General features: G+C 40.9%; 2 protein-coding genes across 5 annotated transcripts in view; one reads left to right on the top strand and one right to left on the bottom strand.

Moving 5' to 3' along the window:
• CYFIP1 (cytoplasmic FMR1 interacting protein 1) overlaps positions 1-22,739 on the bottom strand; it is a 74,995-nt gene that overhangs the window by 1,706 nt on the left and 50,550 nt on the right. For all 3 annotated transcript variants that reach the window (XM_015628422.3, XM_015628413.3, XM_019006745.2), the window contains 6 exons: positions 14,767-14,910; positions 13,185-13,275; positions 5,312-5,442; positions 2,957-3,029; positions 1,741-1,835; positions 369-607 (listed from right to left, as the gene is read on the bottom strand). In XM_015628422.3, coding sequence (XP_015483908.1) covers positions 369-607; positions 1,741-1,835; positions 2,957-3,029; positions 5,312-5,442; positions 13,185-13,275; positions 14,767-14,910 — 773 coding nt within the window. The remainder of the gene's footprint in view (positions 1-368; positions 608-1,740; positions 1,836-2,956; positions 3,030-5,311; positions 5,443-13,184; positions 13,276-14,766; positions 14,911-22,739) is intronic.
• Positions 16,966-22,173, top strand: LOC107204782 (fibronectin type III domain-containing protein 9-like). Of its 2 annotated transcripts, none has more exons than XM_015628518.3 (2): positions 16,966-17,380; positions 19,725-22,173. In XM_015628518.3, the coding sequence occupies exon 2, from the start codon at positions 19,847-19,849 to the stop codon at positions 20,552-20,554; it is 708 nt and encodes a 235-aa protein (XP_015484004.1). In that variant the 5' UTR covers positions 16,966-17,380; positions 19,725-19,846; the 3' UTR covers positions 20,555-22,173. The 2 variants fall into 2 exon arrangements, with proteins under 2 accessions (XP_015484004.1, XP_033369551.1); XM_033513660.1 differs by lacking the exon at positions 16,966-17,380 and adding an exon at positions 18,781-19,566.

The raw sequence follows: 22,739 nt of genomic DNA on the forward strand, positions 1-22,739 counted from the left end.
AGTGCTTATTCCTGCTCTTGACTCAAAGAAATACATGTTAAAACTTAGATGCACAAATATTCTGCTATTTTATTTAAGCTGGGTGTTCATAGGGGTACAGCCCCTATTGAAAGACACGTGCTAAGGCTGTTTGTCACCCGATCATTCGTAATACACTGGGCAATACTTAAAATAGAGGGTTATTTTCACTACAGATACAATAGCATCTGTGTTAGTGGATGATGAGCCCCTCGTGGTGATGGCAGCACTTCTCCCTGGTTTTGCACTAAGCTCTTGCAGACAGGCACACGAACGCCTCCGTTCCAGCCCCACTGCCACGACGGGACAAGCCAAGCACTGTTGCCCCCAGGGCAGCTGGCAGCACGTACTCCACAGTGAACTCGTGTGTTCCCACGGGGATGCAGTAGACGAACTGCATTGCGCTCCAGAGGCGATGGAATTCCACACACTCATCCACATGCATCACCCCGTTGCTGGGCAGGGGTCCGCGCCAGATGGGATCATCCAGGAAGGAGCGGATCCTCGTCAGGATGACCTCAAACATGGACAGGCCGCAGCAGAGGCGTTCTTTGGTCAGCAAGTCCCCTTCCCTTGCGATTGCTATTTGCTGAAGTGGAGAGAAACAAAGTGCAAAACCCTGGTAAAAGCCACTTCACCACAAAATTTTATTTTAAAAAAATAAATACAACACATTTTTCAGATTCACGTGGTTTATTCTAGGAGAAATGTGTTCTGACTTCAAGTGAGGTCAGACACTGCCTAACCTGGGGATCGGATCAATGGAAAAACATTCAGAGAAAATGGTAAAATCCTTTTTAAGCAGACAGGCTCAAAGTGAGTAACACTAACTGCAGTAATGCTAGTCCTGGATTTATCTCAGGGAATTTTAAAGAATTCTGTGTCTGAATGGAGGCAGAAAGCAAAACCAAAGAGTTCAGTGCTCTCCTGTAGCTCTCCTGCACACCTCCCTCAGCTGCTGCTGTTAGAGATGAGAAAGCTGCAAAGAGGAGCACCAACAGGCTCAGACAAAATCCATAGGAGGCAATGCTGCTTGTCCCAGCTTGTGCCACCACACAGACAGCTCTCTCCTACTGCAGCAGCACCTACTGAACTGCAGCACCTACAATGACAACAGCAGTCTGAACTCTGCTTCAGGGCATTCTGCTCTTACTTTCTACTATTCACATCTCAACCAATAGTAAACTGCAAAGGTTAGCAGTGGATTAATGCACTGCTCCACTGGGAGAAAGGGGAAGAGTGCTGAAGCTGCAAAGGCAGTTCAAGAATGTTCTCCTTTGGTCATTGTTTCCAGGAGAGCTCAACTCAAATGACAGCTCATTTTCCAAGAGGTTCTAAATGGCTGAAAGAGTGACAAAATGTTTATATATACATACATATATATATATATATATATATATATATATGTGCACAAGAACACAGAGTGCTTTTGGTGGAAATTGCAGGAGGAGCTCCCAGGCTGAACCTTACACTGGGAGGGTATCCCATGGTAAACATACATACCAATTAGCATTTTTCCCCAGATGTGTCACTTCTGGCCCAGTCTCAAATGTTTTACACTTCTAAGCTTTAATAACTTCACCAAACTAATGGATCTAAATAAAAGTAATATGTGTGAAGCAGCTGGATGTGCAGGTTGAAGTTCTGACAGAGCTATCAGGACAGGCTTTCTAAAGCTCAGAAATTTCTTGAATTGCCTCTGACACAAATGAGAGAGATTACCTGGGGTGTGCCAAGTCTTTCAATGAGAGGAACCAAATGTAGTGAAGCATATTTTGATTCCAGTCTCTTCATTTTAGCATCAAGTCTTTCACCCTCTGAAAGGAAAAAGAAGTGAAGAGCACAATTATAAATTGCAATTAACCAAGAGAGTTCTTATTTTAACACAATCTTTATCCAGTGAGGAAGAAAACAGTGTACTTTTTAGGCAATTTAAGTATTAAATAGCTGGTTAATCTTTCACTTTTAGAGAAATACATATTTTAAAATGCTACATTACATGTGCAAACAGAAAGAAGGATTTGTAGTAGAGTACATCTAATTAACTAAATTCAAGGAAGAATGTAAGGCTCTGTTATGCTGCTGCTGCCAAGATATTTGATCCCCACTTGTACTGAGACAACTAAGTTGTCTTTACACATAAAATGTTTATCTCTAGAAGGTGAGGTAAAATGAGGATGGAGTCATGTGTACAGCAAGGCCAAAAAGCAGCTGGCACTTGCTCAGCACTGGCAAGTAAGAAATGTTGTCTGGAAATGGGAAAATAACATTTGTAATGGTTTGGTTAGTTTTATGTAAAATGCAAACAGCTACTGTGATCTTGGAAATATTCTCTGAGTTTTATAGCTGATGGGATTTCTCCAAGCAGAACAAATCAGCTGCTCCAGCAATGAGAAATGGAAAAGGAAGGAGACAGAGGTGAAACACAAAGGAAGGGCAAGGGGGATGGGGGAATAGCTCACTTTCTGATGATGAAAGATGAGGAGAGCAGATACCATAGGAAGCAATCCTGCAAATATTCAGTACTGCATACTCAGTTTAGTGAAAAGGAAATGAAAAATCTACAGGGACCACTTTTATTTACTTACTTGCTGACAGACTCCCTACACCACATTTAACTGACAATTCTATAAGCTAAATAGCAGCTTCCAACAAGCCTCTCACTATATATCCACAAAGCAGGATAGTGTTGCCCTGGGCATTCATCCTGCTTTTCCCTGTCTATGGCATTCCTCCTCTTCCCCTTGTAATTTGCACAGAACATCGCCAGGAAACATTTGTTTTTTCAGCCAGGCAAACAGGCCTGGATCTGATACCTCTGTCCTGCAATTACCAGCCCTGTGGTAAAGGGTGGCTGGAGATGGTTACTGAAACCACAGCAGCAGGAAGGAAAAGGGGAATGCATTACCCAAGGAAGGTATTTTCCCTTTGCCGATACCTTTGACGTGAACCCTGGGCAGGATGTTTTGGAATGGCGCTGCGTGCAACAGGTCACACACTTCCTCTAGAGACTGGGACAAAAAGAAAACGAGAGGCATTTAGGACAGAAGCATCAATCCCCAAACCACACCAGACCCCCACAACAGGATTCCAAACGCTGGCCGATGCCACTGCAGAAACACCAGAGGGCAGGCAGCCTCTGTCACCACAGCAGCGAGCCGCTCCCAGCCCTGCCTCTCCTCATGGATCCCTCCCAAAGACCACTCCATTTCACCAGGGTACTCTGAGCTCCCAAATAAACTCCAGCAACTCCCCTCCCACCCTCAGATGGCAGTTCATAAAGGGCAGGGTATTTATTAAATGAACTAATGCAGAATGAGTAATTTTGGTGGGAAAGTGGCAGACAGCTCTGAAGACAAAAAAAAAAGAAGACAAAAAGGGGAAGAAGATGACTCACTGCTTGGTTATTTTTACTAGAGCCACAACCCATTATCCTAATGGGAGCGTCTCCCTGCCAGGCAGGCAGAGACTTGTGACAGCAGCAGAGAATCACTTCTTAGGAAGTATTTTACATCTTTAGGGACAGGGGGAAGGAAGGCAGATGTCTCCTGTTTCTTTGCTCCTGTCTGTACACACAGGAAAAATGAAGAGATGACCAGAAGCAGATTCAGGACTTTGCTACAACCCTCTCCTCATTTTTCAAGCAGAGGCCCTACTAATTTGTAATCCCTCAACACTAATATTAGAAAAGTTGGTCATCATCCATACTCTCAGCAAGGCTAGGGTGCTGGGGCTCATGTGCTTTTTCCAGGTCTAATTCCTTGATGTCAACCAGGGAAATGTGTGTTAGGCAGTCAGGATGAACAAGACCCAACCACTATCACAGATATACTCAGAATTACACTTTGCACTCTGCTGAAATCTAGGTTAGTTATGAGGGATGACCACAGTGGAATATTGAAATACATGACAGGACATGGGGGCCTGACTGAGGACAAAAACAAGAGAGGCAGTGAGCACGAGTGTATGATTGGAAAGGATAACCTTGGTGGTGTCCCACAGAAGGCACCTCCATGCTGGTGTCACTCTGGTACAGCCTCAGTCCTCCCAAGAGGGAGTGACAGCCCTTGCCTGTCTGGCCTTTCACCATGCACAAACTCTGAATCCAAAGCAATCCCACTTCTCTCATCTTGTTACAGCTGCACCATGACTACAGGTATGCTGCTTGTCACCTGGCCCTACAACTACTCTCTGCCGTGAGGGAGGGATCCTGTAACATCATGAGCAGGAACCTGGAGGAACAGCACGTCTTCATTACCTTATCTAACACCAACAGCTTTAATACCCCCTAGGGAAGCCTTCTGTGAGGGTTTATTTTTGTCCAACAGCAGGCCCCCAGCCAGCTTGCTGAGGAAATGACGTGGCTGGTTTGCAGTCAGCAAAGATCTCTGCGTGCTGCCCAGCCTCAGCAGCACTGTGAGCTTGCACAGCCTGGGCAGGGTGCCTAATGCACAGCAGGAAGAGACCCCCCAACACAACATTCAACAGCACCATGCAGGTAAAGAAAGGGAAGGCAGAACACTTGTTGGTGTTCTGATCCATTATCAATGCCCACCTTTCCTCTGTAAGCATTGAAAACAAAGCATTGAAAACAAAGAAATTACAGGTCTGGGCATCTTGTTTGGACAGCAAATAGTAATAACATGGAAGAAGGATGGGAAAATAAAACTGAAGGTAGGGATAAAGATCAGTTGTAGCATTGTGCCCTCAGCAGTGGGCAGGTTTACACAGTGTAAGGTAGACTCTAGATATATCAGAAGCAGCTCAAACACATCAGAAACACATTTCACAGTTTCATTCAGGCTAGGACAGATGAGTGAATTTCTGCACCACTGTCAGCCATCCAGGCAGCAAGAAGGGTGTCCAAGGATGTCCACATTAACCCTGTGATGTTTCAGACCTCAACAGGAATGATATGCAGGAAAGGAATACAGCAGTACCAGATGCACAACTCGCTGACATAAAGAGTGGCCACACTGTGACTGGCTGCAGGAGTGCCACATTAAAATATGTGATTTTAATTTATGGTGAAGATTGCAATGTCAGATCCTCAGGTACCACGCAAGAGGCAACGTCTCTCACCCAGCAAAGTCAGGCATCACTGTGTCTAACAGACATGAAAGCCCCTGCAAGACTGTAAGAGATGAGTGCAGGGAACTGTTTCTACCCATCTGCCCATCAGTAACAGCAAACTCACAGATTTCAACCTTGTTATTGATGACGTTAGTAACAAAAATATGAGAGTACATTTTGAGAGACAGATGGATTTTAAACTAGCACAGCAGGCACCTACCAGACTCTGTTCAATGAGAAGGCAAAACAGGACAGCATTTCCCACTTCCCGTAAATTCTGGAAGCAGACAGTCTTCAGTTCTGCATATTCAACAATGTCCTTCAACTGATGGTGAAAAAACTCCAAGATACCTGAAATCAGAAGAGAAGCAAAAAAAATAAAGTCTCAGGAGCCAGAACGAAATCTAGTGATAAACACACAGGCACACTGTTACCTCAGGAAAGCTGACAAGATACCAGCCAGGTGAATAAGAGTCATAGAGATCAGGATTAATTTCAATTTCTGCTTCAAAAGCCCTTTTCTAACCCATTTGTCTATTCAAAGGTTGCACAAATGTGCATCCATACACTGTTTGAGAACACAAATAACCAAGGGTGCAGGTTTAGAGTTCTCTGTCCATGTGTCAGCACATGAGATTTTATCTCCAGACGTGCAGCCTACAGGAAATGGAAGGGAGCAGCATTTAAATGCATTAAACCTCAGAGATTATGAAGTGTTAAGCCAGTGCACTGACCTTTTTAACTAGATAAATCATGCAAAGTGGAGTGCCTAACTTTTCACTCCTGGAAAAGGAACTGAATATGAGAGGTAAGAAAAAAATACTCAAGAGCATGAAGAGAGACTAGAGCTCTCATCTACTTTAAGTCCTGTTCCAGCCACCACTCCCCAACCTGCTGCACCACTGACACACTCAATTCACAGGTGCTGTTTTCATGGATGACAGAGCCAGCAAAGAGCAGAGAGCTCAGACACAGGGAAGAGGGGTAGTGTCAGGCTATGACTCTGACAGTGCTACAGGGCCAGAGGTGATCTGCAACCTCTCAAAGCAAATACAGAGATCACAAGTCAAGGTGTGAGGGCAAGGGTACGTCAGATCCTGCTGACAAGCACAACCAGAACAGTTTCTGTCAAAGTTTTGCAAAAGTTGTTAAAAAACAGCTAAAATTATGATTTTCAAACCCACATAGTTTATGTGTGTCTTTTTTATCAAACTTCCCCTGAACAATGGTGATGCATAACATGCTGGGGACTTCCAGATTCTTGCCCTCCAGCCCCAGAAAGGCTGCAGAGTCCCTTGGTTAGCCCAGGACACCACAGGCTCAGCAGCTTCTGCAGAGCCCCAGTCTGGTTACCTTTCAGAGGTTAAAGCCATTTGCAGGATGGGAGAGGAAGAGAACTACACTAGGTCAGACAGCTCTTCAGCTTTTAAAATTAATTCTTAGCATTTCTCCATCTTTCTGCACATACCTGTGCCTTCTAAAAAGCCACCAAAATACTTGACTGAGAAGAAAATGTATAATAAAAAGTGTTCAAATTGCATATGGCACATGGCAGTGGCAGTTCATTCCCATTACACTGAATCAAGCCAGATAAACCTCCACCCAACTGCACCTAAAGCAATTGAGAGAAGACAAGGAAAGAGAACATAGATGCCCTTCAGCACCTTCCCATTAATTCCTTTGACACAACTGAAGAACACTTTTCATGCAGAAGATCATACTTGGCTAACTACCTAATGAGGCAGTGGCTGGAGGGAACACACAAACATGAAATCCAGCTTGCAGCATATCTCTTGCAAGGAAATTCCTCAAGTTCAGCAGAGGAACTTGAAAACATACAGTGAAGGAAAGAATTACATAGGTAACCTAAATACTTCTACAGAAAGCCTCATATCATTAAAATGAGTAATACAAAATATCAGTAAAGTGCATCATGAGGGGATGCACAGCTGGTTCTGTTACATCTCAAAGAACTCTTTGTCAATAGAAAATTACCAGTAAATGAGTGTTCTCACATATATTCAGTGGAGGCGAATTTCAGACCTAACTTTAGTACTTTGGTGACTTGAGAGAAAAACAGAACTGAAAAACAAGCGAGTGCTTGCTGAGTTTAATTTATTCCATGGTAACACATTTACAACTAGCTAAAAAGCAAACAATGCCAGCACATCACCAATTCCCACCTCCCCACAAAACGGGGACTGTGGAACGGAAAAGCTGTGGGAAAGGCTGTCAGAATTCATTGAACACTGCCAGTTCAGTTTACCAGCCAGTGACAATCCCCAGGTGGGTGAGGAGCAGTGAACACTTGTGTTTGTCATTTAAACACACCTGCCCACCGTGGCTATGGGACGCTGCAGTGCTGAATGCTGGGACTCCCATTTTAAAGATGAGACTGAAAAGGTTGAAAATTTTTCTTCAAAAAGTTTTTGATGCTAGAAAGAAAATGTTAAGTTAGGGAACTGAAATCAGCTTTATCACAAATGTCCAGTGTGTCTTAATTACATACCCTAGTATTTCTTTTGTGTTTGTTGGTGAAAGGATTTCCGCATCTAGAAAGAAAGGATTTCTAAGGATGAACTGCTAGAAGCCAAATACTCTCCTCATTCCAAGACTTTCTGCAAACAAAAGTCTGATGCGTTATGCTGGACTTAAGTCTGTGCCATAGAGGAAATCAAACTAGAACAATGTTTCTGGTCTCACGATCTGTGCCACATACACAGAGACTGATGGTGAACCGAGAGAAGGCCTGGAAGACTCCCTGAAACACCATGAGGAACTGTAGACTTCCTCCACAGGGTCACCATGAAGAGAAAACACTATCTGAGCAAACAGGATGTTGGTGACATGCATGGTCATGGCCATGCTCTTCCCTTTTAGCTTGTATGGTGGGTGGGTGGGGAGCAGCTTGGTGAAAAACAAAAGCTGAGCAGAACAGCAAGGAAGATTCTGCTGCTGCAACACGGAAAAAAACACTGGTAACGACAGGGATGGAAAAGAGTAGTGTTTTCAGATTCCACTCAATCTCCTACCATGCCTGTGGGTTTTGTGGGGTGTTTCACAAGAAAGGCTGACATCTGGAAACACAAGAAATATTTTTTCATGGGAAGTGAAATCCTGAGAATAACCCATGTCACCTAAAGTGAATAAAAAAGAGCAGGATAGCACAGAGAGAAACCAGGAGCAGCACAGAGAACTGTGACCAGAAACAAGGGACTCATACTGAAAGCGTGACTTAAACCAAAATGAGACATTAAGTCCACCCAAAAGCAGCAGGATAGTAAAAGTCAAAGAGGCTTGAGGTTCATACTATAAAAATTACTCCAGGTGACAAGAGCTCATTTCAAAGTCCTTAACAAAGTTCCTTAATTCTTCACTCAAAGTCCCAGTCTCCATATACAGATATATAAATATGCACACCCACACACATTCATGAATAAATTGTGATATTATTTTGAAAATATGACAGCCAGTATTTAGCATGCTGGTGTTCCAAATGCTGCCATCATTAGTGTACTTCTTCCCTTTAGATCAAGAGCTTGATTTACCAGCAAAACAGAAGAAAGTTTACAGAGCTACATGGTTATTTCTGATGAAAGACCAATCTGCTCCCCAGAGGAGTCCTGTGGCAGAAATAAATCATCATGTTTTCATTAATGTTTGAGCAATGCCATTCAGAATTGCACTTTTATGTACAGTACACAGAAGTGTATTTTTATGAAAGACTATGCATGCCTACTAAAGCCCTGGAAAAAGAACAAGTGTCTTAGGAAAGTTAATTTCATTTAATTGCCTGCAACCTTCCTTCTTCCTCTATTTCTGTTGGAGGGTGGAATTCATAAGTTACTGAGTTAGTTATATATACACAGAATTTTGAAAGGTAAATGAATCAAGGTTTTTTGTTCCTCCTCTTCCAGAAAGAAGTTTTAATTAAATCCCTCTATTCCTGCAGATGGGACGACATTAGGTGTCATAGTAATTGATTATATAAACCCAGTCTCTGATTTACACAGATCTCGACAGAAGCAAAGACTTTTGATCTAGAATAGATCCAGTACAGAAGATTAGTAAAGGATTAGGGTCCCTCTCTGCTTCCAAAATCCTATCTCAACAGCACTCAAACAGCAGATGCCAAGTTTCAGCTGTGCAGTCTGTACACTGATTAATTTAGTAAGTCAGGGCAAATCAACACACGCAACTCAAAGCTGGTTGGATTCCTTCACTTTGGTCACCTTCCATTTCTCAATTCACACCTACAGACTGAAATCAAACATGTTTCAGAGCTTGTAACAATTTTGGTACCTAAAAGATTAGGACAAAAATGAGCTATTAATTCTAGAACTGAATCAAACAAATCGGATCTTGATTATAATTCTTGGTCTAGTTGTGTTTTGGGTTATTTTCTGCAAAGAACTGACTTGACTATTATGAAAATCTACTAATCTGCTACAGCAAAGCTGCTCCCAAGAAACTGGGTGCTAGAATGACCTTTAGATTATATTCACTTTCATAGAGAGCTTCAGATGCTGCATCCAAATACTTCTTTGGCTTACAAGAGACATCATTGACTCTGCATATCAACAGTGATGGCATTCATTCCCTTCAATGGGAATTCATCAGGTTTAAGCACATACACGTATCCAGGAATTATGACCATGGAGCCTGGGGTTTATTTTGCTAGAAAGAAATATTCCATTGTTCTGTGTATCTAATTAATTCTTAATGCCCTCTTAAATTATCAAGGTTGTCTGGTTTTCCCCTAAATTCTTTCAAATAGTCTGTGATGCCTTCCCAAATCTTTCTCCACTGACAGTTTCAGGAAGACCTATGAAGACATTTCTTTCATCCAAAGCAGATTTAAACCATTGTGCCCTCACTTGAATTATTCTCCTCCTTATCTGAGTTTGATCAAAAACCTGGAATAATATGTGGAATTACAAACCCTTCCACTATGCCCCAAGTGATGCTTCCCTGCAGCCTCCAGCCACTGCTGCCCTTCCCCATGCTTCCCAGCCCAGGCTTGCTGCAGTTCTTACTAGACTCTGACCTGAAGTATTCCAGAAAAAGAAGGGGTGGAAGACTCTTTTTTGCCAGACTGCTGTGCAGAAACAGCTCTCAAAGTGTTGCCAGCAGCATCATCAGCTCAGGGAGAGATGGGAACACAGCAGCTGGTGGCACGGGGCTTTGGAGGGCTTCCCCAAACTGCCATGCCAACTCGTGGGACTTCAAGAGGTCATGGCCTGGAATAACAAGTGCTTTGTCCTGCACCACCTTTGAGTGTTCTGTTTCTTTGGTTTGGTTTTATTAATTTCTTTTTTTTTAAAAAAAGAAGAAACACAGAAATATTATACTAAGGAAAAAATACACAATTTGGCTACTTTCTCATGAAGTTTATATCTTTCTAAGGTCATTGAGCTTTTAAAAAGTTTATTTTGGAAGGGTGGTATGCCACTTGCAAAAGCCTCATCTCACAACAGAGCTGACAAACTACTTTTTCTCATGGTATTCAACGACACTTTAGAGTGGCAGGATATTCATTCATCAAAAGCAGAAAATACATGTTCAAATACTCAAAAAATAACAGAAGAAAACATTATCTCCAAGATGAAATTTCAAGCTTAAACTCTTACAAAGCAAATATTCCTTGAAGAGCTTTAGCAACTTTAAAAGGTCCCTTTAAAAATCCTTATGCTTAATGTATTTTTAGACAAATATTTTTATGTCTACAAGATGAACAAGTTCCCCACTGCTTTAGACTGTTCCTATGGAAACAAACCCTTTGGCAAAGAGGAGTCCTGAACAACTCTGATGCCACTGTCTGTACCCTGCTCCTTTTAGCAGCAATAAATCACCATTTAGAAATCCACAAGTCTAGAAGGCTGATTATGTACGGAGACAAGGAGTTGCAATCAGCAAAGTCCAAACAAAACTCTCCAAATGAAAAGTCTGAAGTGCATGAAAGAGCTAGAGGCTTACTTACTGAGCATGCTTAAATCACTTTGCAAGTGGAGAATGGACTTAGGAAATTAATTCTGAATTAATAAATGCATGATACCTCTAGATAGATGTAAATCTACATACTTCATCTAAAGACTGTAATCACAGCTTTGGTCTGTATATGTATGTAGGCTGTGCCAGTTATAAAGAAATTATTAGATTATTAGTTATGAAAGAACAGAAGCAGCAAACAGACATACCCCACAGCACTCACTCACTACTACAGCTATCAACTTCTGAGGAAGCTTTTGGAGGCAGAGAAAGGAACAGACAACAGCTGGTGTGTATTGCCTTGCATTTTCTCTGACAAAACACATAAACAAGGTGTGGCAAAGACTGCTAAAGATGAGAATTTAGCACAGAAACAAGAGGACGGTGACCGAAGGAAGCACACTTTGAGCCTGCCCTTCTACAGTCTGGCAGTTCCTCTCCTGATAAAGGCAAAAATCTACAGCACATCCTCATCACACAGAACATTTTCCTTTATCAGCCAGTGCTGTTCCAAGGGCAGACAGCTCCATCATGGGGAGGTGTCAGAGCACAGGGCAGTTTTTCCCTTGATGTGAGAGAGCGATGGAGGTGTCCTGATCTTCCCCAAGCCTTTTCTGTCTGGCAACTTGGAAAGCAAAGGGAGAGAAGGCATGAGAGTGCTATAAAGGCTGCTTCTGCATTTCTTGGAAGAGACTCTCCAGGGGGTTATTATGTGTCTTCTGCTAGAAATAGTTCAGAACATGAAAACTCCATGTGTTAAGACAAAACCTGACAGCAACAGGGTCAGTAAAGAAGCAGAGAATCAGGTGGGGTTTTGAGATCCAGTGCAATTCTAAAACTCAGATATTCCATTATAAAACCAAGAGTTGCTCTGATCTCTTGGTACAGTAGGCATCTAAACAAATGACATTTCTTTTGGAAGAGTAAATATGAGGTGAAAATAGTGTGTTACCATTGCACCAGTAAAGTTTTGCCTTTCCTACAGGATGGATTGTCTTTCAACCTTAAGAAAAAGATTTCTCCTAAAATCTCTGGGCATCTACTGCCAAATATTTAGCCCTTACAGGTGAGGATTTCTGGCAAGCTTCCTTATGTCACCTGTAGCATCACAGATCCTGGTGATGCATTGTCTATATTTGAGAATACCTACTGCTTTTGCAGTCAGACCTTAATGAATGGCTAAAAGCCCCAGAGAGATTATTTTTATACTCCTAACTACCATGATTCATCCATTTCTCTGCTCCAGGGAGAAAAACAGGAAGGAAACACTTAGTAAGACCTCAATTTCGTTTAACATTGGTAATGAACGTCAAGCAAGCTGTGGGAAGCAGAAAAAACCCAACCTCATTCCAGTTGGAGTGGCATTTAATAAAACTAAGTAACTCTGGAAAAATAAACTCAGGAGGTGGGTGGCACATGGAAGGACTAATTTGTGTTAATTAGAAGTTGTGGAGGAGGAATATTTTGAAGGGGAAAGCAGATTCAGAATTTCAGGGAACAATGTGATAAATACTAATTAGCCAATTATTTCTCCATAGTGGCAAGCAGCTTTCAATGCCATTTCTTCTTCTGCAACTGTCACACCTCCTGTTGAGAGGCTAAGATGCACCCCACACAAGCCTCAGACATAACTTTTCTGGCAGGACCAGTTTGTCCCCCAGCACCTTTTATCCTGCATTTGGTGAGGGCAAAGGGAATAGAGGCTGTTCCAGAGAACTGGGTCATCTAAATTAGACATTTAGACAGAAAAAATGTGAGAGGCTAACTTGCTGAGACAAAAGCTCAACATGGTTATGAGAAAGATGAGAAACAGAAACTATTGTGGACATCCCATCTTAAGATCAATTGTGTTATAAGGCTGTCTCTATGTGGACTGTCATCCTTTTTCCCTACATACAGAAGTCTTAAAACTTCATTGAGTACTTTCAGAAAGCACAGCATTCAATACTTCTTTTTATGGGGAAAGAAAAGGAAACTAAAAACCAAAGCCAGGTGAAAAACTGATGATCAAGAGAAAAAGGAGGGAGGGAAAGACATATAAGAGTTTCAGAAGACAGTGGTTAGTTTCATCTCATTAAGGCTGCTACGGTAAAATAAAAACTAACCTGGAGAACCATACTCATGTCTTGGTAACCTACAGATCTTAGGCATCACTTCCATTAGGGTCTTGACATACTGAAGAATGGTCCCTTGTAGCTAAGAGAAAACAGATGTATGCAAACATGTCAGTGCTGTTAAACTATGAAACTTTACAACAAACTGCATTCAAACTCTACATGAACCGAAGCAGCTCTAAAAATCTTGCATTTGATTCTGCCAATCATCATCTTTAAAAACAGAATTTTTTCCAATTTAAAGAGTTCACATGGCATCAGCCACCTTTGTGGCATAACAGCTAAGACCAGGAAGGTAAAAAAGAGGAAAACATATTTTTCACTTACAGTCTCTTTACTGTCTAACTAACTTTTAGTTTTTTGCTTAAAAAGTTGCATTTGAATGCTTTCAAAACCATTCAAAAACCATGTGAATGTGTACAAAACCCACATGAAAAAAGCCCCCTATGATTAGGAATGTCTGCAACAGCCCAAACTGGTTCTGCTGGACATACCAGTTGAGCCAGTCCCAGCCTCCAGTCAGCCTGTCTTCCTACCAGTACATACCTCTCTCTTATCTGTCCCCCTACATCTAAGCATCTGCATCAGGCAGATGCCACCTTTAATGAACTGAGGCAATTTACCACTAACTTATTAAAAAAACCCCTCTCGTAAAACACAGCAAGCCAATACTTGATACTCAAATCCTGAAAAATATTAGTGTTTTCCTCTTTCCCTGAAGATTAAATCACAGCACCTTTTCAAGCAGGATTCACCCTTTCTAGAGCACAAAAAATGTACTTAGAACATTGTGGGAATTACTGTAAACAAACTGCCAAATGTGTCAAGTGCCGAAGTACAATTATGAATACCACAGCTTTCCCTGGTGCAGTTGGATTATTTTGGCAGCATGCTCCTAAAAGCAGCACGGAGGAAAATATAATTTCTTTGGCTTAAATTAACTGCAATGCACTATAGCTGTATATATAGATTCTACCAGTATAGCAAACAGCCAGTGCCTCAACCTCCTCCCAGTTACAAGGAAGGCCCTTTCCAATACAGGATACCCAGGCTGTGTGGATAATGTCTTCAAAACTGGCCTGAGCAGCACTGCTAATCAAGCACAGAGGTTAAACTCCTGTTGGTAAGGAGTCATCTACCAGTGGTGTCAGCAATGAGAGCCCTGAAGTTAGGTGCCAGGCAGAAAGCACACTACAGCTGTTCTCAAAAAGTATCAAGGAAGTGAAGGTACAGTATGGTCTTTAAGTTGAAATCAACTAATTTAAAATATTCATACTTTTCCAGAGCCTACCTAGGCCCTAACAGTTCAGGTCACTACAAATTAAAATAACCTCCAATGAAGAATTCAAAGTTTTCAAAACACTGCTCAGGCCACCAAGGCACTTCTTTCTCTTGCTCACACAAGACATTGAGTACTGCAAATACAGCTTATATTGAATTTCAATGGAAGTTATTTCAATGGAAGTTATTTTAATTGCTTTTATCCAGGATCTCACTTTCACTTTGTTTTTCCTGAGACATTTCCTATAAGAAACCATTTGGACTAGCAGAAAAATAAAGACAATTAGCATACCAGACTCTTGACAACTTTCAGCAACTCCTCCATCACCACAGCAATGCCCTGATATCCAAGAAGTCTACAGATGACCTTAAAGTGAGGGGGACCAACAAAATTCCTGTAGTTGCTGTAAATGCTGGAATATGCCAAATTCAATGCCTAAAACAGGAAAACAGATATGATTAATGAGAATTTTGTCTGCCTGTTTATCTCAATAATAATGTAATTTAAATACCTTTTTTAAGCACATTAAAACTGAAACAAAAATTTTGTATCTGTCTCTGAAAGAAGTTTAAATACACAGTTTCTCTTTTGTAAGGCAGGAACTTCAACAAAAATCTCTCTATTAGCAAGACAAATTTATGAGCACTTTTTTTTCAAGCAGACATCTTCTATTTATCATTTATAAAGCCAGAAACACTTCCTCTTTTGTACTTATCTATTTATACAAGCAGAAAAGGGTAAAAGCAGTCAATGCCATGTCTAGATCCCTGAATTTAAAGCACAGCTTCTATTCCTTTATCTTCCATTTTATGCACAGAACATCTTGAAAGAAATTATTTAAATTTTCTGTTCAAAATAGGTGTTTTAAGTCTCTGAGTACTCAACTACAAAAAAAAAGCCTTCTGCAATTACTGCTTTCTGCAACTCATTAATAAAGATCTTTCTTTTTCAAACTTCTTCATTGTACACAAGATAAAAGAAAATCTAAGTCTGGGATGTAACCTCATGGAAATTCTTGAAATTCCTTAAGGCTTGTATAAATAGTCAGGTTTATTTCTATGAAAGTGAAGGCTGTACAGACTGATGTGATGTGGGGATTTAGGAACTGTTTGCTGAAGCTGCAGATAAGAGAATGTTGGTTAACTTAGCATCCTCCATTTCTGCAAGTGGGTTGTTCTCCTAATACACTGAAATTTTATTTTAGTGGGAATCTTGGCCATCTCTTACAGAAGGGACTGTTGTATTTCCTTAAGTGTTTTTCAGTTTTATTCTCTCTAATACACACATGGAAAACAGCATACTGCTAAACTTTCAACTTCACACACAGCTGCAACAGAAGATTTTCCAGGAAGAACATTCCCTCCAATGCAGATCCCACCCTAACTACCCATGCAAGTCAACACCAGAGACCGTAAATACGTGGCATTAAGTTAGTTGGAATTTGAGTCAGAAAACTCTACCAAGTTCTTAAAGGGTTTTATTCTCATAAAAGGACTTAAAAGTCACATTTTGAAGCAATCAGTTTAGAATATGCACATTTTTATGTATGTCATATGTCTCTATATAAAGACCAGTTTCCAGCTCAGGTCTTAGAAATTTAAAAATTCTGCAAGATGCAAACTAAAATAGACATTTGGATAACTGTTACAATCCTAGAACACAGTCGTGTTGTTACATGAGAGCTGGCTAAAAGGCCAAACTCCAAAGGGGTCCCACCAGGGGACAGCCTAAAGCTGTATCCCTCTAGTATAACCTGTGCATTTCCATAGCTCTTCACATACAAAAATGGGGTCTGGGGCAAAAACAGCAGAGAGAACTAGTAAAACCTTAAGAACATATGTGCAGATGAATGTCCTGATAAACTAAGGATTTATACAATTGCCCCTAAAAGATGAGATTTCATTTTTTGGTTTTAATGTTTCCAATTAGGTAGGTCTCCTATACCAAACATGTCAGAATTATCTACTTTGGCTACAGCACAAGGAGAATTTTATTTTAGTGGGTTAAAGCCTTTAACTGCCATGAGGTTAAGGGGAGGGAATCTCTCTTCACACATCAGGAATTGTCATAGAAAAGCAAGCCCTTAAAACACGATTTTAATATTTAAAAAACTTGCCTGTACATAACAATATGAAGCCAGCCAATCTAAAAATAAATCGTTCATGCAAACCTCCTGGGGAAGTACCTAAATTTTACAGTCCACCTGTAAATGTTGGATTAGTGGATCTTTCCAAATTGTAACAAGGGATTGGAAAACAACATTACACACCAACACCACTTCCCCCACAGTGAGACACAAAAGCAAAATTCTTAGGGAAGAAGCCACTAACTAGAGGGGGGGTGGAGGTGGAAAGGGAGGGCAGGGATGTTGCCATTCATTATTTTTTAAGCTATACCTACTCCCTCCCCTACTTCAATTAAAAAAAAAGAAAAAAAAAAAAAAAGAGAGAGTTGTTAGTTGCTGATGTCATCAAAGTGCTAACATTAATCACTCACAGCATCACTGGTCCACACACAAGAGTATATAACAGGGATGCTCAGGCAGCATACTGCCAAGGGGAGGCAAGCAAGAGAGGGGGGAAAAGACATTATTTTTTTCCTCTTCTGTGGTCTTTGAAAAGCAAGGCAACAGCATCTTTAGACAAGATGTGCTCTTGCAGGAATTTAAGTGGAAGAGACAAAGAAACCATGCCACCAGCAGCATCGGAGGAAAAAACTGAAATCACCAAGCAATGAGAATTCAGTCCAGAGAATCTGAGGAGAAGAAAAAGCAAACTGGCAAACAGAGATCAGCCAGGAAATAATTCATGTAGAAAGGGATACAAAAAATTTGGTGTTTGTAACATTTTCACAGCAGCATTGCCATAAAGAAATTCTGTTCTGGAATTTCCATCAGGGAGTGAAGGTAAGTACTGACTTTATGATCCATAAAAACATCAGATGGCTTTTCCAAACATTTACATGTCAGTAATTTTATGTTTTCTAATAACTGACGGTTTGTAGCAATAGAAGTATGTCATTGTTATTTAATTATAGTTCATTCTACTTACAAAATGCTATGAGGATTAAACTGTTGAAACTATTGTTCGTAGGCTGTGTTAGAAAGTGTTCTATAAAAAAAAATAATTATAATTTTAAGTAATAGGGATCTACCAGCTAAAGAGAAGGTAATTGAGCAAGTAAAAGCTCTGATCTCACTAATGCACCCTGTTTTAATATCTGCAGTAGTTGGGTAGATGCCAAAATGTGTCTGTTTGGTAAGTTTATCTGATAGCAAACTCAGTTCCTTTATACTGTTACTGTATTAAAAAGGGTGCATTTACCACAGATTTAGAAAAGCAGCATCTACCCAGATCAGTCACATCCGTGGTTTTACACTGTCAGGAAAATAAACATACATATTTTTTCTTCCCACTTCCCAGTAAGTATAACCCAAAAGCCTTGAGCAACAATTTTCGTACATAAACAGGCACAGAATTCTTATATTAATGTTATGTCTCTATCTAAATCCCATGAAAAAAATATCCCATAAAATATACATTTTCTCAGTCTCCTATCTAGTATAAAATACAAGTATTACAGAATAATTTCATAATATGTTATGAGCAAATCTCATAAGCTTTCTTCCTCAGGAGAATTTTCAAGAATTAATTGTTATTTAGCCAGGAAATTAGATTCCTCAGATTTTTAAACTTGATCTTAAAAAAATATTAGATTTCATTTTCACAACAAAGTCATAAACAATGACAGTGTTACTGTCATGTTTCTCAAAAAGTGAGAAATTTTCAAAGTGGAAAACAACTTCCAGGAGTGCCACTGGAAACTGACAATCAAACTAAGGAATCAGATTAAATTGCTGAGGTAAGCTCTTTTTCAAAAGTTACCATCACAACCATGAAAGCATAAAACCCAAGCCAAACAAATGGAAGTACTCACTGCTTGCTATTATATATTCTTTAATTGATGTGCTTAGAGAAATTGCAGAAAAGAGATGTTTTCCTTTCACTGTTTACTGTGGTAACACATACTGAGAATCTCAAAATACTGGCAGATTTTCTAATTTAAATTGAGGACGAGGAGGAGTATAAATTCAGGACAGACAGACTATGGGATTACATAAAATTACTTAAAACAGCAAAGAGCATTAGTAATGTTTTTAAATCCCCACTATTTATCCAAAAGGTAGGCTGTAGTGAAAGCTGTATTTCACTAAGCTTGACAAAGCTTTTCCACGAGGCTGATTAGCATCAAGACTAAATATTGTGATACTGATACCACCAATGTAGAGTGTTCACAGCCACTGCCGCAGTGTAGCTGCAGTGGATACAGATGTGCAACTCAACTGCAAAACATGGAGAGTATCACAGAATCACAGAACAGTGATTGCAAGGGACCTTAAGCCTTGGAAGGCTTGGAAGGGACCTTAAAGATCACCTAGTTCCAACATCCCTGCCACAAGCAGGGACACCCTCCACAGCTTCTTGGGGCAGTCCATTCTGTGCCTCACTGCCCTCACAGTAAAGAATGTCCTCCTAATATCTAATTTAAATATACCTTCTTTAAGCTTAAAGTCATTCCTCCTTGTCCTATCACTATCTGCCCATGTAAAAAGCCCCTCTCCAGCTGTATTGCTGTATCTTGCTGTATGTAGATACCAGAAGGTGCTGTAAGATCTCCCTGGAGCCTTCTCTTCTCCAGGCTGAACAGCCTCAATTCTCTCAGCCTGTTTTCATAAAGAAGGTGTTTCAATGTGAACTTGTGAATAAGAAACTAACGTAAGATACTGGAGACAAATAATATGTGGTCAAGTTTCCACATAAGCTTTTGTTTTTCAACTGATTGTGACTGGCAAAAATAAGGACTTGTGGATGGTAGAGGCATTTATTCCTCAATATCCACTCCTGCTAACCCCTCTTGCCACTTAACATAAAATGCAAGATACACAGACCAGAGAAAAAAACAACTACTGCATTTTTTTTTTTTTTTTACAATCACCTAGGGGGAAAAAAAAAAGTGAAAGGAAGTGATTCCCAAATTGTAAATCCTGCAAAAATTCACCATCTCTCAAGATACAACTGGTCACTTGTACAGGTAGCAGCTCTGGTTGAATTTATTTGTTTACCCTTTCACTTGGAAAAGAAACACATTTCAAAACACCACAAACTTTATGAACTTTCATTCCCATTCTTACACTGCAGTACCAAAGATGAGAGCATACTTTCCTAACAAACTCCATTCCTACATTACAGAGCACTACGATTAAGATCCAAACAACATCCTCAGAGTGCTGCAGCTTCTCCAAAGAACATCTTCCCTTTCCACAGGGAGATCAGCATCAAGAGAGGAAAAAAAACTCCCAAGCAACATCCTGATGGGAATAACCGTCCAAAACATCACAGGAAACACAGCAATGGTAATTTGGCCAAAAATGGCCAGTTGTGTTGACAGCTTTTACAGCATCATGTACCATCCTAACTGGAACAGCATGCTATCCAGCTACTCCAGAAAGAGCTTTCAGAAGGAAGAGAGGGTGCCCACCACTCGCTCCTCTTTCGTTGTTGAAAACCTGACTCCCCTCACAACATACATCATGTGTGTGACCTGCCAGTCCGCAAACCCCTCCAGCGACCAGTGCAGAGTTTTTAATACTCTGGAACAAGACCCAGCATCAGCAAGCAACACCAAGAAAGAGCTGGCACTGGGAATCTGGCTCACCAGCAGCGTCCTGCTCCTCATCATCGCTGCAGTCCTGCTCTACGGCTGCCTGCACCTCCTGTGCCGCAGGAGACACGAGCGTTTGCAAGAGCGGAACAGGACCTCCAAACAAGAGCATGAGCAGCCATGGACCAAAAGTGTGGCATACACCTCAACTGAGTTCAGCAGGCAGAGCCAGCAGACACAGGACACTGAGGAAAAGCATTCAGGTGGCATCCAGCTGGCCACAATCATAGAGAATCCCTCAGTGTGCAATGAGCTCACCATGCCATCTTCTAAAAGTCAGGAACGAGTCCCAGTAACAGGACAGTGCTCTGCTATGAATGAGAGATGTTTTGTCCAGGAGAAGGCTTTTGCTACATGAGGTACCCCAGCTACTTCAAACACATCACATGCACTGTTGGTGCTCACAACAGGGAGCTCCAACTGCTCACCACAGCACTCCTGGCTGTACCTCTGATGTCACACCTCTTTCCAGCAGCCTGTATGCAAAGGTTCACAGGCCCAAGAAGTGAGCACTTCAGCCACCCTCCATCATTTAAAAATTAAGCATGTAGCAAGTAACTGATTTACATTTCAAGGGGATTTTTTGTTGCTTTTTTTTAGTCTAAAACAGCAAACAAATATAAAAAGTAATCAAAAGTGACCAAAAGAGTTTTTGTTAACTAGCATGAATAAAACTGAGCAGTTTTCAGATGGCAACTCAGGCTGTAACACTATAGGCAACTGGAACATACACACAGAGTGCAGTGGTTTGCCAGTGTATCCCAAAACACACTACAAAGCAGTACCACACTCAGACAACACACTTCACTGCCCAAAGTGCTGTCCATCCCTCCCATATACACTGAAGTCAGTCTCAGACTGTAAACTCAACAGATTTTAACTGTATGTTCTCATCTATCTCATTTTCCCTCACTCTAAATACATGCAAGATAATGAATTTGTAAGGACACATCTAATTGAGGAAATATCCTAGATTATCACATTTTGCACTCTCCTGTTCCCACCACAAGCTACCTTCAGATCCGTGGGCCAGTGACTCCCTGCAGAGGCAATGGAATTCAGAGACACAGCTCCTGGCCCTTCCCTTACAGTTTTAATGATAATGTGTGTTAATCAGCTGCAAATTTCTTTCTAATTGCACAGTATATTCTGTGTAATGAAGGGGGACAAAATAGTAAAAACATGCCAAAATGCATTTGCTTTTTGTAACAAGAAAACTTGCTGATCATCTCACTCTGCCTTGAGCTTCATGGCAAAGGGCCAAGGTCCTTCAGAGAGAAATCTGTTCACCCTCACAACGTGACAAGTGTTGTCTGATTTACATGTATAAGTCACCCTGCTTTAAACCTCGTAAGTGCATTTGTGTTCCTTAAAAACATAATAAATCTTTGTATTGCTGTATATACACCAAAAAAACCAAAGGTGCACTGTGACTGCAGGCACTTAATTGCTCTTGGTATAAAAGTATGTGTGAAGTCATCTCTCTGACACTGGTCAGTTGTCCCAGTGAAGGCTGATACCAACTGCTGGCTGGGCTGCTGCCATCCCTCTCCACCGGGCCCTGGGAGCTCAGTTGGGGCAGGGAGGGTCCAATTTTGGCAAGAGAGCCCCCCATGAATATTTCACAGCAGGTAGTGGATCTTTTCAGCTACTCTATTTGACAGCAAGTCCCACGACTTGTGAAATTCATCGACTCTCAGAGTGCTAGGGAGAAACTGGCCTAAGCGTGATGAATCTTTGTTTTTTGGGGGTTTTTTTGTTGTTGTTTTTTGGGGGGTTTTTGAGTAGGATAAGCAGGACACACAGAAATGTTTGCTGAACAGGGGCGAGTATGACTTTCAGAAAACACTTCAAAAGGCATTTTTATTGTCTGAAGTTAGCAATAACGTGTTCTCCGCCTCCTGCAGAGCACTTCCTCCAGCTGACACATTCTCCTTTGTCTTGCACGTCAGTCTCAAATAAACTGTGAGAATAACAGTTCACTGCTGTTTCAAATGATGGTGTCACATGAAATAGGCACTGAAAAACCTTCACCAGAACAGGAAGACAACACAACAGGTTTACTGCCAAAAAGGGGTGCCTGGGTAGTGAGGACAGAGAAAATGCTTTAAAATTTTCTTGCAATCAAGTAAACAGTAACACTTCTCTGATCAAAAAAAGATTATTTTAACATTAAAGGGATGATGCCAAGAGACACACAGTCAATCTCATCCAACATCCTGGGCTCCTGAAAACCTGTTCACTTCTCTGCATGTCCATTTCTTTATGTGGGTTTTAAGGCAGTGCAATACATATATATAAGATATATATATATATGATATATATATATATACACACTCACATTTATGTTATATACACATATACATGCCATACTGAGAACAAAGAGTAGTTCAGTCTTACAGCAGTTTGGAGGCAATTTACTTACTGCATTCTGTTATTTGTACACAAACACACATAAACAAAAGACATGCCTATATCTGACTGAGAAGGCAAAGAGCTACTACCATGGAAGTGCTTCCCAAGGGATTTACCTTCTCTAAATA

Source organism: Parus major, chromosome 1 (assembly GCF_001522545.3).
Source record: "Parus major isolate Abel chromosome 1, Parus_major1.1, whole genome shotgun sequence".
Classification (NCBI taxonomy): domain Eukaryota; kingdom Metazoa; phylum Chordata; class Aves; order Passeriformes; family Paridae; genus Parus; species Parus major.